An 18,145-nucleotide genomic window follows, 5' to 3' on the forward strand; every position below is an offset into this window, starting at 1 on the left:
CTTTTTTATAATTGCATGGATGGATATCTTTGTGCATAAAGCTTTTAAATTTCGGATTAGTTCCTGAGAAAAGATAGCTGATGATGGAATGACTAAGCCAAAGAGCGTGTACATTGTTTATGGTAGTGAGATAAATACCTGCATTTGCTTGGTGAAAGATTGTTCCAGTTCCTGTTTACCACCAATAAGAGCTTCTGTTACATACGTCACCTTTGTCACTAGCAAGTTCACATTCATTTTTATTGTGTGTTTCATTCTCTTTCCTTCCTGCAAAGTTATTTGGCAACATCTGGTTATCCATGGCCAGCTTGGTCATCTTCATGCAGCTGCGTTACCTATTCCACGAAGTGCAGCGTCGGATCCGCCGGCACAAGAACTACTTGCGTGTGGTTGGCAACATGGAGGCCAGGTGCGTGAGCACACGCTGATGTTGCCCAGCTGGACTCGTTTTAGATCTTTTATAATAACAGATCCCAGGTGATCCGAGAACCACTTTTGTTAGCTGTTAACTGAAGGGTGAAGAGGATAAGTGGAGGCTCTGGAGAAGGACTGCCAGGTGCGAATCCTACCTATGTGAGGATTTGCTGTGTGATTTGGGGGCACCTTAATTAAATCTCTGTGCCTCAGTTGCTTCCACTCTAGGGATGATAGCAGAGCCTTTGTCCTGGAACTGCTGGGAGGAGCCAGTGGGGTAGTGCAGGTAACATGCTTAGAACAGTATGGGTATGTAGTAGCTGCTCAATAAATACTAGGTGGTTCTTATTTTGCCATTAGTTTTATCATCATCATCATCATTAAGCGGAAGCTTCCTTGGGCTCTGTCCTCTATTTTATGAAGTGGGTCTCACTTAATTCCTTCCACATGCATGTTTACACACATGCTCTTAAGCTCACCAAGGGAGGGACTCACTTGCCAGCCTGCAGATGTGAGATGAATGGGTATCCTTTTAGTGTCCAGGGGAACAGTTTGGCTCTCCAGGGGTGGGTCTTAACTCCTCTGGTTTGCCCAGAAATGTTCCCTCAAATCATTTTTAGCTGATGTGTTATGTTGAAGGAACTAACAGCTGTTGTTAAGACAGAGTTTGTTTCCGTGTTTACGTTTCTTGCTCTTTGGTGGGCTATGAAGAGAAAGCAGGTGTAATGTTTTTGATGGTTGGGAACGTTTAACTGCCCCAGATTCCTCTGTAACTGCTGTCAGAGGGCGAAGTTTATGGCGTGGCACTCAGTGTATGTGTGTGGAACTGACGGAGGTCTGCTGGCTGCGTTCGTCTTTTACAGGTTTGCTGTAGCAACTCCGGAGGAGCTGGCTGTCAACAATGACGACTGTGCCATCTGCTGGGACTCCATGCAGGCCGCGAGGAAACTGCCCTGCGGACATCTTTTCCACAAGTAGGGCTTGGGGTTCTGCCCAGGGCGTGGGGTGCTGTTTGTGCCCGGGCTCCGGACCAGTCCTGGCAAGGGGGTGGGGACATTACCTCCGACTGGCTGTGGAGCTGGCAGTGAGTGCTGTGGGAAGCTCTGGGCTGTCCTCCTTCATCCCTCAGCCTCATCACTCTATGGCAGGACCGTTCCCCACTCAAAACCCGCCATCCTAATTTCTGGGTCTGCTGACTCTCTTCATATTCCTTGTCAATGTCAGCCCTGAGGTAGAACAAGTATGCCTGTAAGATTTAAAAGAAAGGGATGGGGGGAATCCTTGCTTTCAAACAGCTTATGCACTCACTGGGACAAGAGAATGTATTTTTCCATTTTGCACATGCACAAAAGTAACAGAGAAACAACATGCCAGGGAGGTTGGCTGAGTTGGGGACTGGACCAGGACCACTGAACAGTCCAGAAAAACTGTGACTATATTATCAGGGAGAACAAAACAGCATTTTCAGAAAGTCTGTTTTTTCCCCCCAAGATTTTATTTTTTTATTTGAGAGAGGGCCTGTGCACAAGTCGGGGAGTAGGGGCGGCGGGAGAGGGAGAAGCAGATGCCCTGCTTAGCAGGGAGCCCGATGCAGGGCTCTCGATCTCAGGACCCTGGGATCATGACCTGAGCTGAAGGCAGACGCTTCACTGACTGAGCCACCCAGGCACCCCCAGAAAATCTCTTAAGAATGCGCCAGATCTGTGGGCAGGACAGGACAGGTTTGTTCCTCTGGCAGGGAGTCCTGTTGCCTCTCTCTGTGTTGTGGCCCTCACTGCCTTACTTGTTCATTCTTAGAGATCTCATAGGGGCTGAATCTGTTTAATCTAAATCACTGTGTCTATGGAGTAGACGTCTTTTTTTTTTTTTTTTTTTTTAAGATTTTATTTATTTGAGAGAGAGAGAGCATGAGCAGGGGGAGAGGGAGAGGGAGAAACAGACTCCCTGCTGAGCGGGAAGCCAGACAGGGGCCTGGATTCTAGGACCTTGAGATCATGACCTGAGCCAAAGTCAGATGTAAAGACTGAGCCACCCAGATGCCCTGGATTGGATATTTTTTTTGATGTTGAGGTATCTATGGGGTATCTTTGGCTTTTTGCATCTGTGATCATTTTTGCATGTTGAGAAAGTTTTCATCTTTACATCTTTAATCTTCCTTTTCTCATTTTTATTCCCAAATTGTTTTTCTTCTTTTTTTAATATTAGAAGGGCTTTGGAGCTTGAGCATCAGTAGCTAAATACATATGCTTTAATTTTAATTTTTTAAATTTAAATACTTTTTTAATTTAAATTTTAGTTAATAGTGCAATTTTTTTTTAAGATTTTATTTATTTATTTGAGAGAGAGAATGAGATAGAGCATAAGAGGGGGGAGGGTCAGAGGGAGAAGCAGACTTCCTGCTGAGCAGGGAGCCTGATGTGGAACTCAATCCCGGGACTCCAGGATCATGACCTGAGCCGAAGGCAGTCGCTTAACCAACTGAGCCACCCAGGCACCCCAATATATAGTGCAGTATTGGTTTCAGGAGTAGAATTCAGTGATTCATGACTTGCATATAACACCCAGTGCTCATCACAAGTGCACTCCTTAATGCCCATCCCCCACCCACCTCCCTCCATCAGCTCTCAGTTTGTTTTCTATCGTTAAGAGTCTCTTATGGTTCATTTCCCTCTCTTCCTTTTTTCTTTTCCCCCTCCCATATGTTCAGGTTTTTCTTAAATTCCACATGAGTGAGATCATATGGTATTTCTCTTTCTCTGACTGACTTATTTCACTTAGCATAATAGCTTATCCACATCGTTGCAAATGGCAAGATTTCATTTTTTTGATGGCTGAGTAATATTCCAGTGGATATGTATACTACATCTTCTTTATCCATTCATCAGTCAGTGGACATTTGGGTTCTCTCCATAGTTTGGCTATTGTCGATAACGCTGCTATAAACATTGGGGTGCATGTACCCCTTCAAATCTGTATTTTTGTATCCTTTGGGTAGTAATTCAGTTGCTGCATCATACAGTAGTTCTATATTTAACTTCCTGAGGAAACTCCAAACTGTTCTCCAGAGTGTACCAGTTTGCATTCCCACCAACAGTGAGAGGGGATTCCCCTTTCTCCACATCCTCGCCAACATCTGTTGTTTCTTGTATTGTTAATTTTAGCCATTCTCACAGGTTATGAGGTGGTATCTCACTGTGGTTTTGATTTGCATTTCCCTGATGATGAGTGGTGTTGAGCATCTTTTCATGTGTCCATTAGCCATCTGGATGTCTTCTTTGGAAAAGTGTCTGTTCATGTCTTCTGCCCATTTCTTAGCTGGGTTATTTCTTTTTGGGGCGTTGAGCTTGATAGGTTCTTCATAGATTTTGAATACTAGCCCTTTATCGTATAGATACATTGTGTACAAATACCTTCTTCCATTCTGTGGGCTGCCTTTTAGTTTTGTGATTGTTTCCTTCATTATGCAGAAGCTTTTTATCTTTTTTTTTTTTTTAAAGACTTTATTTATTTATTTGACAGAGAGACACAGCAAGAGAGGGAACACAAGCAGGGACAGTGGGAGAGGGAGAAGCAGGCTTCCCGCGGAGCAGGGAGCCCGATGCGGGGCTCAGTCCCAGGACCCTGGGATCATGACCTGAGCCGAAGGCAGACACTTAACGACTGAGCCTCCCAGGTGCCCCAGAAGCTTTGTATCTTGATGACGTCCCAGTAGTTCATTTTTGCTTTTGTTCCCCTTGCCTCCGGTGATGTGTCTAGGAAGAAGTTACTATGACCAAGGTCGAAGAGGTTGCTGTCTATGTTCTCCTCTAGGATTTTGATGGTTTCCTGTCTCACATCATCCATTTTGAATTAATTTTTGTCCAGTTTCATTTTTCCACATGTGGCTGTCCAGTTTTCCCAACACCATTTGTTGAAGAGACTGTCTTTTTTTCCATTGGATATTCTTTCCTGCTTTGTCGAAGATTGGTTGACCATAGAGTTGTGGGTCCATTTGTGGAGAACAGATATTGATAGAATTTTTTATGTGCTGGGTGTTCTGTTGGGGTCTGGGGATAAAACGGAAACCACAGATATGGTCTTTGCTTTTGTGCAGCTTGTAGTTTAATGGAGGAGATGAACATAAATTAGCCAGGCGCATTTCTGAATGTATAAGTATAAATTGAGTGAAGTGCTGTAAAGGAAAGGAATGTGATTCTTGAGAACTTGTAGCAAAGGAATCTGACTCAAGCCTGGAGGAAGTGACTCTTGGTGATGAGTAGGACTTGAGTCAGCAAAAGGAGAGTGACCCTCTAGCAGGAGGGAATGGGGTGTGTGGGAGGAACTGGAAGAGAACTGGTGTGACCAGGACTTAGAGCATAGGAGGGGAGTGGTGTTTGCTGAGTCAGGAGAAGCAGGCAGGGGCTTGAGGGCCAGTGGAAAAGGTGAGACGTCATTGAAGGGTTTTAGGAGGGGTTGGGGATCAGATTTGCAGCTTGAGAAGATCAGGGGGACTAGTTAGTAAGGGCTGCAGTGATTCAGGCATGTGTTGAGAGTAGCTTGGGCTACAGTGGTGGAAGGCGGTTGGGGAGAAGTGGACAGATCAGAGGAATGCAGGCATGTGGTACTGGATTGGCTGTGAGAATGAAGTCTAAAAGAGGAATCAGGGATTCTCCTGGTTTTGCAGCTGGGTAACTGCACGTATAGTGCTGGTTGAGGTTGGAAGACCAGAGAATTCACACACATTTCTCCAAAGGAGCTTAGAGACAGTTGGAAAGACTAACTCCAGGAGTGTACTTTAGTCTAGAAGAAATCTAAAGCACATGATTAGATTAAGTTTATGATTTCCTTTTTTGATGAAGGCAAAATTCACGTAACATACAGTTAACCTTCTTAAAATGTACAATTCAGTGGCATTTAGTGCATTCAGTGTTATGTAGCTACCACTTCTTTCTAGTTTCAAAACTGTTTCATCATCACAGCGTAACACCCCGTACTCATTAAAGTAATGAGTCCCCATTTCTCCCTCCTCCGTCACCGGGCAACCACTAATCTGCTTTCTGTCTATGGATTTGCCTCTTCTGGACAGTTCATAAAAAAGGAATCCTACCTTTTGTGACTGGATTCTTTCACTCAGCAGAATGTTTTCAAATCCAAGTTGTAGCAAATATCAGCACTTCATTCCTTTTTATGGCTGAATTTAAATAATTTTATAATAAACAATTTATGTACTCATTCATCTGTTGATGGGCATTTCGGTTATTTCTACCATTTAGGTATTGCAAATATTGCTATGATCAAATTTGTGAACAAGTATCTGTTTGAGTACCTGTTTCTAATTCTTTGGGGTATACCTAGGAGTGGAATTCCTGGGTCATGTGTAATTCTCTGTTTAACTTCTTGAGGAACTACCAAACTGTTTTCTAGCAGCTACACCATTTTACATCCCACCAACAATGTATGGAGATTCTAATTTCTTCACATTTTATACTTCACATTTATTTTTTCTGTTTTTCTGATAGCTGTGCTAGTGGGAAGTGGTATCTCATTGGGATTTTGATTTGCATTTCCTTAATGACCATTGATGCTGAACATTGATTGTGCCCGTTGGCCATTTGTCTATCTTCTTTGGAAAGTGTCTCTTCAACTCCTTGGCCCATTTTTTAATTGGGTTGTTTGTCTTTTTGTTAATAAGTTGTAAGAGTTCTTTCTGTGTTCTGGATACTAACCTTTTATCAGATGTATGATTTGCAAATATCTTCTTTCATTCTGTAGCTGTATTTTCATTTTCTTGACAATGTCCTTTGATGTACACAAAGTTTTCACTATTTTGAAGTCCAGTGTACCTATTTTTTCTTCGGTTACTGATACTTTTAGTGTCAAATCTAAGAATCCATTGCCAAATCTGAGGTCATGAAGATTTACCCCTGTTTTCTTCTAGTAGTTTTATGGTTTTAGCTCTTATATTTAGGTCATTGGTCCATTTTGAGTTAATAATTTTACATGAAGTGAAGGAGGGGTCTGACTTCATTCTTTTACATGTGGTTGTCCAGTTGCTCAACCTCATTTGTTGAAGAATCTATTCTTTCCCCCATTGAATGGTCTTGGGACCCTTGCTGAAATCAGTTGGCCATAGATACTGGGTTTATTTCTGGATTCTCAGTTCTATTCCAGTGGTCTATAGGCCTATCTTTGTTCCACTACTGTGGTGTTTTGATTACTCTATGTTTGTAGTAAGTTTTGAAACTGGGAAATGGTGAGTCCTGCAACTTTTTCAGTATTGTTTTGGCTGTTTGGGGCCCCTTACAATTCTGTATGAATTTGGGGATCCACTTTCCCATTTCTGCAAAAAAGGCCCTTGGAATTTAATAGAGATTGTGTTGAATCTGTAGATCACTTTGGAGAATATTACTGTTGTAATAGTATTACGTGTTCCAAGCCATGAACATGGTATGTCTTTCCTGTTATTTAGGTCTTTAATTTCTTTCAGCAATCTTTTGTGGTTTTTAGTATCAGGACTTTCATCTCCTTGGTTAAATTTATTTCTAGGTATTTTATTCTTTTTTTTTAAAGATTTATTTATTTATTTATTCATGAGAGACAGAGAGAGGCAGAGGGAGAAGCAGGCTCCCAAGGAGTAGGGAGCCCGATGTGAGACTTGATCCCAGGACTCTGGGATCGTGACCTGAGCCGAAGGCAGACGCTTAACCATCTGAGCCACCCAGGCGCCCTAGGTATTTTATTCTTTTGGGATTGATACAAATGGAATTGTTTTCTAAATTTCCTGTTTGGATTAGAAATATAATTGCTTTTTATGTGTTGCTTTTGTACTGTGCAACTTTTCTGAATTTGATGATTAGCTCTATAGTAGTTTAGGATCATATCATCTGCAAGTAGAGTTGGTTTTACTTCCTTTTTTTTTTTTTTTTTTTTTTTTTTTTTTTTTACAATTTGGAAGCCTTTATTTCTTTTTCTTACCTAATTGCTCTGGCTAGGTCTTGCTGTACAATGTTGTATAGCAGTGGTGAAAACAAGCATTCTTGTTCCTGAGCTTTGAGGAAAAACTTTCAGTCTTCTTCAGTTGAGTGTGATATTACCTGTGGGTTTTTCATGAATGTCTTTTAAGGTCATTCCCTTCTATTCCTAGTTTCCTGAGTATTTTTATCATGAAAGAGTGTTCAGTTTTGTAAAATGATTTTTCTGCCTCTATTGAGATTATCATGTTTTTTTTTCCTTTGTTCTAATGTGGTGTGTTAACACTGATTCATTTTCTTATGTTCAACCACACTTGCATTTCTAGGGTAAATAAATCCCTTTTGTTCGTGGTGTGTGTAATCTTTTTAATGTGCTGTTGAATTTGGTTCACTGGTATTTTGTTGAGGACTTTTGCATCTATATTCATAAGAGATACTGGTTGGCAGTTGTCTTTTCTTGTGGTGTCTGTGTCTGGTTTTGGTATCAGTAATGCTGGCCTCAGAGTATGTGTTAGGAAGTTTTCTGTCCTGTATTTTGGAAGAGCTTGAGTAGGATTGGTGTTCATTCTTCTTGACATATTTGGTAGAATTTACCAGTGAACCTGTCTTGGGCTTTTCCTTTCTGGGAGATTTTTTGACTGAGTCAGTCTCTTTACTTGTATAAATCTGTTGCAGTTTTATATTTCTTCTTCCTTTTTTCTTTTAAGGATTTTATTTATTTGAGAGACAGAAGGAGAGAGCACAGAGGGAGAGGCTCCTGACGCAGGGCTTGATCCCAGGACCCTGGGATCATGACCTGAGCCAAAGGCAGATGCTTAACCGACTGAGCCACCCAGGCGCCCCTTTCTATTTCTTGAGTCAATTTAGGTAATTTCAGTGTTGGTAGAAATTTGCCCTATATTTTTTCTCTGTATTTCTCTGTATTCTCTAATTTGTTGTATTACAATTATTTCTAGTATTCTGTTATAATCCTTATCATTTCTGTAAGGTTGGTAGTAATGTTCATACTTTCATTTCTTTTTTTTTCCATACTTCGATTTCTGCTTTTAATTTTTGTATCTATATTTTTGCTTAGTCTACCTAAAAATTGTCACTTTTGTTGATATTTTTTTAAGAACCAGCTTTTGAGGATGCCTGGGTGGCTCAGTTGGTTAAGCGTCTGCCTTTGGCTCAGGTCATGATCTTCGGGTCCCGGGATTGAATCCCACACTGGGCTCCTTGCTCAGCAGGGAGCCTGCTTCTCCCTCTGCCTGCCGCTCCCCCTGCTTGTGCGTTCTCTTTCTCTCTCTCTCTCTGGCAAATAAATAAATAAATAAATAAAAACAAAAAAAATGGCTTTTGATTTCATTGGTTACTCTATTGTTTTTGTGTTCTGTATTTCAGTTACCTCTTCTCTGATCTGTATTATTTCCTTCTTCTGACTTTGGGTTTCTTTGATCTTTTTCTGGTTCTATAAGATACAAAGTTACGCTTTCAATTTGAAATCTTTTTTCTTTTCATGCATTTTTAGTTATAAAATTTGCCTCTGAATATTGCTTCTGCTATATCCCATAAGTTTTGCTATGTTGTGTTTTTGTTTTCATTTTTCTCAGAGTGTTTACTAATTGCTCAAGTGTTTAGTGTTTAGAATACTCACCTGCCTTGGGTTGAGTGAGCAAACATTAATAGGACCACTTGATTTGCCTTACACTGTAGCTCTGGTTAATAGAATGGGAACGGGATGGTGGGATGATAGTTGTTTTGTGCTGGTCTCAGCTTATCGATAATCAGTATTGGGGCTGCACTGGTCCTTGTGGTTCTTATTATGACTGCAAGACACCATTAGCAATAACCATCAGGAAAGTTTGGGGAAAAGGGGTTTATACATCACAGGTCTTAGAAAGCACATGGAACACCTGGGGCCACACAGTGGGGTTGTCACTAGGATGGAATCGTGGGCCTAGGGTTCTGCTTTTGTTAGGGTGGAGGGTGGAAGCCCAGTGTTTTGTGGGCTCACTGTTGGTGAATTTAAAACATAAGAATAAAGGGGCACCTGGGTGGCTCAGTCGGTTACGCGTTTTGACTGTTGATGTCGGCTCAGGTCGTGATCTCAGGGTTATGGGATCAAGGCCTATGCCGGGGCTCTGAGCTCAGTAGGGAGTCTGCTTCTCTCCCTCTCCCTCTGCCCTTACCCCCACTCGCCCATTCCCTTTCTCTAAAATAAGTCTTTATTTAAAATATAAGAATAGGAGTTTAAAGCATGTAAGAATAGGAGTTAAAGAGGAAGAGAAAGTATAACCTACCTTACTTTGGTCAGTTATCGAAATCAACCAAGATCTCTAAGACAAATTGGGGGGTTGCTGGCTCTTTAGTCGTGTGGTTGGCGGTGTGTTTATTTGAGAGAGTCATCTTGGAGGTGAGTGCCTCAGCCGTCGAAGCTTAAAGCAGGCACTTGCAACACAAAAAGAAAAGCCAGCTGTCAAGGGCTTACGCTACAGTAAACAGGGCAAATGCATTTAAATTTGTGATAAAACTAAATGTCTATATTCCAGCAGGTTGTATAGCTAGATAATTTGTTTTCATAGAAGATGTCTTTACAGAGTATCCAATGAATATTTCATTACATTGAAGTGTCATACTTAGAAGGGGGAGAAATATTCTTTCAATAGAGTATTAGTATAGTCATAAAAAATAACCTGTTTTCTCTGAGGTTTGGTTTTTTTAGCTGGGGAACTCTAGCATTTTATTTTTAAGGCCACTGTATCTGGTTGTTCTCACCTTGGAGTTTTCAGGCTATTGTATTTGATGTGGGAGGTTTTTGCAGAATACGAAATAAAATTAGGTTTGCTGATGAAAAGTGTGTCACAGTGTAGCATTATTGGAGGGTGCCCAGGATCTTGACATACTTCTGTAGTCCCACACAAGGCTAATTTTACTGGTGGTGGGATTTAAGGGTGTTCATTAGGGAAACAGACTTTAATTAATTAATTATCTACTTATTATGAGGAAGGGAAGTGAACTTTTAAAAAATATAATCATTTATTTGATCACAAACAGGTATTTTATACATAGGTGACGTATATTTTCAAATGTGATAGAATTGGCTGTAGACACTCATTTTTTGGTCACATTACTATCATAAACTCTTCTGGCGCACAGATGGTAAGAAGTAGCTCTATCCTGGCCTCAGGGACAATTTTGATACTTAAGTACTGATAGGTTGCCAGGGGTTCTGGGGATCATTGCATTGGGGTGAGGCTCTCCTTCCTAACATGATATGTGCCCATGTCCCCAGATACTAAAAATGACACAGAGGTTGTGAGCACTTTTTATTCAGTCCCTCCTTGAACTCTTTTTTTTTTTAAATTTTTTTATTGTTATGTTAATCACCATATATTACATCATTAGTTTTTGGTGCAGTGTTCCATGATTCATTGTTTGTTCATAACACCCAGTGCTCCATGCAGAACGTGCCCTCCTCAATACCCATCACCAGGCTAACCCATCCCCCTACCCCCCTCCCCTCTAGAACCCTCAGTTTGTTTTTCAGAGTCCATCATCTCTCATGGTTCGTCTCCCCCTCTGACATACTCCCCTTTTCTTCCTCTCCTGCTATCTTCTTCTTTTTCTTTTTTCTTAAAATATGTTGCGTTATTTGTTTCAGAAGTACAGAACTGTGATTCAACAGTCTTGCCCAATTCACAGCGCTCACCGTAGCACATACCCTCCCCAATGTCTATCACCCAGCCACCCCATCCCTCCCACCCCAACCACTCCAGTAACACTCAGTTTCTTTCCTGAGATTAAGAATTCCTCATATCAGTGAGGTCATGTGATACATGTCTTTCTCTGATTGACTTATTTCACTCAGCATAACACCCTCCAGTTCCATCCACGTCGTTGCAAATGGCAAGATCTCATTCCTTTTGATGGCTGCATAATATTCCATTGTGTATATATACCACATCTTCTTTATCCATTCATCTGTCGATGGGCATCTTGGCTCTTTCCACAGTTTGGCTATGGTGGACATTGCTGCTATAAACATTGGGGTACACGTACCCCTTCGGGTCCCTACATTTGTATCTTTGTGGTAAATACCCAGTAGTGCAATTGCTGGATCGAACGGTAGCTCTAATTTCAACTGTTTGAGGAACCTCCATACTGTTTTCCAGAGGGGTTGCACCAGCTTGCATTCCCACCAACAGTGTATCCCTCCTTGAACTCTTAAAGGAAAGATAATATGTTATGGGATGGGAAGGCTTCTTGAGATCTGAGAAGAAAGGTAATGTATTATCATAAAATAGGAAGGGAGCTTAGAGATCATTTCATCCCACCTTCTTGGTTTTGTTAGTTCACTTCCTGTTAACGGACAGCCCAAGTAGTTATTGCATCTGGCATAATTAGGGCATTGTCATTTCCTGAGAGAGAGGACAAAAGAAGCTTCCAGCCTCGGGAAAGCAAAGTACAAACAACAGAGGGTTGGAGGAGCTGAGGTGGTGGGCATAAGGGAATGGTTGTAGGTAAGTGAGGTAAAGAGTGAGGACGTGAGGGGTTGTGATGCTTGATGAGAAAGTGGTGTCGTCGTGGATGGGTGCTCTCAGCAAATAAGGGCCTCAGGGTGAGCTGGAAGGAGAGGAGCTTTAGTTAGAGTGAGATCTTTGAAGTCAAGAGTTTGAAGAGAAAGCCAAGGTTATGACCATGTTCGTGGGTAGCTGAAGGAGAGTTGAGAGAACAGATCCCTGGAGTAGAAGATTCAGATTCACGGTAGGCCAGGGTGTTGGGTGATTCAGCCACATGGATTTTGAAGTAGTCAAATGGAGTTGGAAAGGAAGATGGCAGGCCATGTGATGGAGTCTTATTTGAGCAGGGTCATGACCAGGAGCTCATTAGGTGACTATGTATGTGGACAAATTGATGTTCACGGCAGAACACGCTAGAAGTATATCAGTGAAAAGGTAATGTCAGCAAACGTTTCTCAATATTTAAATCTCACTATTGTTAAATACAAGCCAAAATTGCAACACATTTGCTACATTCAGAGTGCTTCTGGTGAATTCTCACAAAATATGCTAAGGACATCTTATTTTGGACTTTTTCGTAGCTCCTGCCTTCGTTCCTGGCTAGAACAAGACACCTCCTGCCCAACATGCAGAATGTCTCTTAATATTGCTGACAATAACCGGGTCCGGGAGGACCAGCAAGGAGACAACTTGGATGAGAACTTGGTGCCTGTAGCAGCCGCCGAAGGCCGACCTCGCCTGAACCAGCACAATCACTTCTTCCACTTTGATGGTTCGTCTCAACCTCTAAAACCGTACCTGAGGGGCTTTCTCCCCTAAGAGGATGCTGTTTTAACTACAAATTGTCATGTGTAGGCCAATTATAAATTGGTGTAGGCCAGTTTAATAGAAATATTTCCCTCTTAATTGAAAGTGTTCAGTAGGTATGGATAGCCCTGGGGAGTTACTCTGTGCTGGGCATTTGCTGGATTCTCTGTGAATATGGGGGTGGGAGTGGGGAGGAGGAGGTGCTCCAGGTATTGACTCAACCATGCCTATGAGGAACACACTTAATCAGTTTAATAGTTAACCGTCGCTAATTGATGGCATTGGTATAGTACTTAAGCATATAATGCAGGATCATGGAGCAGCCTTTCCCGTGAGTATCAGAAGTGGAATCCAAGGTAGAACCTTTTCCTTGTCCATAAAATATGAATGTTCTACCTCTTGGCAGTGTTGCAAGGAGTTGTAGTAAAAGCTATATTTAAAATTCTGAAGCCATGGGCCCCACATCAGGGGCTGGTTGACCGTCTTTCCTTAATTCACATTACGGTAAGCTGTTGTGGATTCTCCTCAATTTTGATACCACTGAGTTCTGTGAGTTCCTATTTGTTACCCTAAAATGGGCATTCCTGGAATTTTGTTAGGAGGTGTGCTGTTCAGACCTGGGATTTGAGTTTCTGAGGGTGGAGCATGACGGGAGCCATGGTGTGTTGGTGAGACCTGTGATAGAAGGATCAAGGGCAGGAGAGTCCAGCCTCAGAGAGCAGGAGATAAGGTAGCTTGGCTGGCTGGGCCACGGCCACTGGAGGGCTTAGAGGCGGCTGCTTTGTTGGCTGTCAGTTAAGGCCTCTGTCAGGTATGACCTCGGAAATACGCCAGCAGATCGTGCACTTGGGGCCCAGCGGTGTAATCTGTTTACGAATTATTACTAAAAACTTAGTCAAAATAGAGAAGTCAACTTTCTTTCTCCCTGGTAAGTACATGAAATAAGTATCCGGTTTTTTAACAGGCATGTTTTGTTGGGCAAGACCTTGAGACAGCTGTTTAGCCTGTTTTTTATATTCCATGCCTCAGTGACTCTTTGTGAAGGAGAGAAAAATAACCCCTAAACGTGTGGCTTTGATAGCAGGTTGTTTCACAGCCAATACTTGGTGGTGTTTTCTTGTTGTTTTAAAGATTTTGTTTATTTGAGAGAGAGCGTGCTAGCTAACCGGGGGAGGGAGAGGGAGAGAATCTCAAGTAGACTCCGTGCTGAGCCCAACATGGGGCTCGATCTCATGACCCTGATATCATGACCTGAGCTGAAAGAGTCTGACACCCAACCGACTGAGCCACCCAGGTGCCCCTGGTGGTGTTTTATCTTAGGCTCCCCTTTTCTTAGGGAAATGGCAGAAGAAGCCGACTTCTTGGTGCCTTTAGTCCATAAGCTTATGTCATGGGACTCTGAAAACAATTTTGAATCAAATCAGAAAATCAGGGTCTTCAAATCAGATGATTAAATAGAAAATACTTCTTGAACGTAATTGTGAAAGTGATGTGTCCACACGAGTAGTAATTGTGTATAGTGTGAAAGAGAGGAGCACAAACCCCCCCTGTTGTAGCAGCTGTAGAATCTTGAAAACCTCCCTTATTTGCTAGGCTGCGAGCAGCTTGACATGTGGATCCAGAGCCACGGGAAAGCAGGAGAGCCTGGTGGTGAAGTGTTCTGGAACCTGCCAGTCTGGTTTCAGATGCTGTCCCTCATAATTAAATTGTATGATCTAGGGCAAGTTATCTAACTTCTGAGCGCTCTGGGGACAAAACACCAAGGGCACCGAGGCATCTCTGAGAAGGGTAAAATGGGGATCAAAGTAGATGGTACCATGTGAGGTTTTAGACTTGATGAAGTGAACTAATCCATGTGAATCTCTCGGTACAAAAGGCCTGGCCTGTAGTAAGGCCTCAGTGGCACCAGCTGGTGTCCCAGAGTGGCTGACTCCAGGGTAGACAACACTGGGAAAGAGATGTCTAATTTGTGCTGGGGTCTTGTTTGTCCTAGGGTCCCGGATCGCCAGTTGGCTGCCGAGTTTTTCAGTTGAAGTGATGCATACCACCAACATTCTCGGCATTACGCAGGCCAGCAACTCGCAGCTGAATGCAATGGTAAGGAGCACTAACCGCTTCCAGATGGTGAATAATCGAAGAGGGGCTGACCGTGTGTGCAGTGTGTATGCTGCACTCGGGCAGAATAGCAGGATTTTCAGGGGCATTGTCTCTACTCACTGGGACCACTTAAATTCCTGTGTTTTAAAACTTGAAACTGCTTTGGAAACCAGCTTCCATTTTTGTTGTGTGGCAGATACTTTATCCTTTTCTGAGCCCTGCCATGCTCACTCTGTCGTGATCTAGGCCAATCTTGGGACTCTCCTTGATTGTAGCCAAAAGTATTTGGAGATTTAGTGACTAGAGAGAACGATGGGCCTTTTATTAAAAGTTGTATTAGGCCTACTAAGTGTGTTTTCCAGACCCCTGTCCCCCTTGCTCCCCCAAATAAGCAAGCACACACACATCTGTGGAGGTACGGGTGTATACCTTGAGATCTGAAGGCATGCAATGCATGCTGGTGGCTCAAGGATATTCTTCAAATATTCTTTGTATTTTTCTAAAGCTTTATCATATGGTGTGTATTTTTGTTCTATAGAGTTAGAGAAATATGTGTCATTATCATTGCAACTTAGTGTTCACTGTGATGGTAAATGCAGGAATCTTAAAATGCTCACTACCTTAGTCCTGCTTAGATAGGGCCTCTGGCTGACCTGGGTAAGCCTGGTCAGTACTTCAGAGCGTCACTGGTTCATTTGCCCATTTGTTCCTTTATCTTCGTGAATTTACTTGAAAAGCTGTCCTGAAAGCCTATTCCTGCGGCAGGCACTGTGCGGGGTAAACAGTCACATAGCACCTGCCATATAAACAAGGCATATGTGGGCCCCAGTCCCAGGAGGTGTAGATTCCAGCTGGGGAGACTGATTGCAACCACAAACAAGAGAGCTCATCGCTGGTGCAGTGAGTGCTCTGAAGGGAGTAAGGCCAGCGATGTGCAGGGTTAGCATGGGGGGGTAAAGGCTGTGTTAGGGGAGGCGTCTGAGGAGTTCTCTCCCAGGGGCCGAGACTTCAGCTGAGACCTGAAGGACAAGAAGGAGGCAGTTGGGGGAAACGGAGGCAGTTGGGGGAAACAGAGGCAGTGGAAACCAAACCGTAGGCGATGAGGTGAGAAAGCACTGGAGGCAGGGAGGTCCCTGTGGAAGTGACCTAGCAAGTTGGAGGCCAAGACTGTGACGTGGAGTGAGCTTGCAGAGCCCAGTCACGCAGGGGTTAGTAGGCCACAGTCCAGTTGAGATTTGTTTTTTGTTTTTTTAAGATTTTATTTATTTATAAGAGAGCAGGCACAAGCGGTGGGAAGGGGTGAGGGAGAAGCAGACTCCCCGCTGAGCAGGGAGCCCGATGCGGGACTCGATCCCGGGACTCCAGGATCATGACCTGAGCCGGAGGCAGACCCTTAACTGACCGAGCCACCCAGGTGCCCCTCCGGTTTAGATTTTATCGTGGAAGTATTAGAAGGTTGTTCAAGGCCTTTTTCCTCCCCTTGGGGGATGGACAGGACATTAACAGAATGATTTGCTTCTGGGAGACGATTACAGGGGGGCAGAGATGGAAGCCGTGAGCCCAGTCAGGAGGCTGCAGTAGTGCAGGTGAGAAAGATGGTGGTTGGCCCAGGGTGTTGGAGGTGAGGATGAAAAGAAGGGGCAGCAGGAAGACACTTACCGGGCGATGAACTGACAGGACTTGACGACATTGCTTTGGGCGGAGGGGCGGGGGGCAAGGGAAGCGGAGAGCGGCAGCCGCTGCCGTGGGTGTCAGTGACGCTGCGGAGTGGGTGGGGGCCCGCATACCGCGTCGGGCAGGAGCAGGACTGAGGCCAGGGCCTCTGCAATCCCTCCGGCTGGGCCGGAGCCATCCAAGTGCAGATGCCGTGGCGGTGTCTGGACCGCGCGGATTTGATCTAGCTGGAGAGGGACGCTTGGGAGTCCTGGGTCTGCAGGTGCTCCTGGAGGCAGGGACCCGGTCTTTTCCCAGGAGAGGACTTGGCTCGCGAGGAGGAGAGGACGAGTTCTCAGAGGGTGAGGTCGGAGGGGGACACGTTGGACTCCGCCGAATGCAGATGGTGGGTTCGCTGCAGAGGAGTAAGCGGTTTCCGTGGCCTGTGGGACTGGGTACTTGAGGTAGATTGGAAATGAGTGGGAGCTGGAGAAACTGGGTTGTAAAAGGGGGCGGAGGAATGGAGGTGGTGGCTTGAGAGGGTTATGGTATCAGGGGAGTTTTTGTTTTTTAAGTTTTTTTTAAGGTTTTTGAACAGGCCATTTATACACAAGTTTCAGAAGCTGTGGAGAAGGACCCGAAGTCACGCTCGCATCCTTTCCTCCATGCACCCAAGCCCTTGGCCCAGGAACAGCTGTGGGATCACAGTGTTTGTCTTTTCTTGGCTGGCTTACTTCACTTAGCGTGGTTCAGCCACGTTGGAGCAGGGGTCAGAATTTCCTTCATTTTTAAGGCTCACTAACATTCCATTGCCCGGGTAGATCACATTTCACTTATCCATTCCTCCACTGATGGACCCTTGGGTTGCTTCCACCTTTTGGCTCTTGTGAATAATGCCGCAATGGGCATGAAAGTGCGAATATCACGGAGGCTCTGCTTTCAGTTCTTTTGAGTACCCATGGGCCTTTTTAAAAGATCGATTCGAAAGCATGTTTGGGGTGTGAATGGGAGTGATCACTAGAGAGGGAGAGCTCAAAGGTGCAGCACAAACAGGAAGGTAAACATGGAAGAGCGAAGACCCTGGGCTGGCTGGCAGGGCTGGGAGCCAGAGCGGGAGAGAGAGGCAGCTGCCCTTGCTAGGAGGAGGAATGGAGGCTACAGGTGTGCCATTGAGAAATGGTTTAAATAGATGGCCCGGCTCATAGTAACCAAGACGTGGCCTGAGTGTCCGTCGGAGGTGAATGGATTCTGAAAGCGTGGAATATTAGTCAACCTTTAAAAAAGAAGGAAATCTGGGGCGCCTGGGTGGCTCAGTCGTTAAGTGTCTGCCTTCGGCTCAGGTCATGATCCCAGGGTCCTGGGATCGAGTCCTACATCGGGTTTCCTGCTCTGCGGGAAGCCTGCTTCTCCCTCTCCCGCTCCCCCTGCTTGTGTTCCCTCTCTCGCTGTCTCTCTATCTTTCAAATAAATAAATAAAATCTTAAAAAAAAAAATGAAAATAAAAAAGGAAATCTTACCATGTGCCACGACATGGATGCACCTTGAGGACATTATATTACACGAGCTAAGAAAAGACAAACACCGCACAGTTCCACTTAAGTGAGGAATGTAACTTAGTCACTGTCTTAGAAATAGAAAGTAGAATGGTAGTTGCCAGGGGCTCGGGGAGAGGGTGCTGGGGAGGTGCTGTTCAGTGTTTCAGTTTTGCAACATGGGAAAGTG

The 18,145-nt window shown here is 43.9% G+C and overlaps 1 protein-coding gene across 2 annotated transcripts in view; it reads left to right on the forward strand.

Moving 5' to 3' along the window:
• The window catches only part of AMFR (autocrine motility factor receptor), a 47,267-nt gene that overhangs the window by 18,905 nt on the left and 10,217 nt on the right, over positions 1–18,145 (forward strand). For both annotated transcript variants that reach the window (XM_027619602.2, XM_027619603.2), the window contains exons 7-10: positions 276–409; positions 1,278–1,388; positions 12,448–12,638; positions 14,667–14,770. In XM_027619602.2, coding sequence (XP_027475403.1) covers positions 276–409; positions 1,278–1,388; positions 12,448–12,638; positions 14,667–14,770 — 540 coding nt within the window. The remainder of the gene's footprint in view (positions 1–275; positions 410–1,277; positions 1,389–12,447; positions 12,639–14,666; positions 14,771–18,145) is intronic.

This window comes from Zalophus californianus, chromosome 17 (genome assembly GCF_009762305.2).
Source record: "Zalophus californianus isolate mZalCal1 chromosome 17, mZalCal1.pri.v2, whole genome shotgun sequence".
NCBI lineage: Eukaryota > Metazoa > Chordata > Mammalia > Carnivora > Otariidae > Zalophus > Zalophus californianus.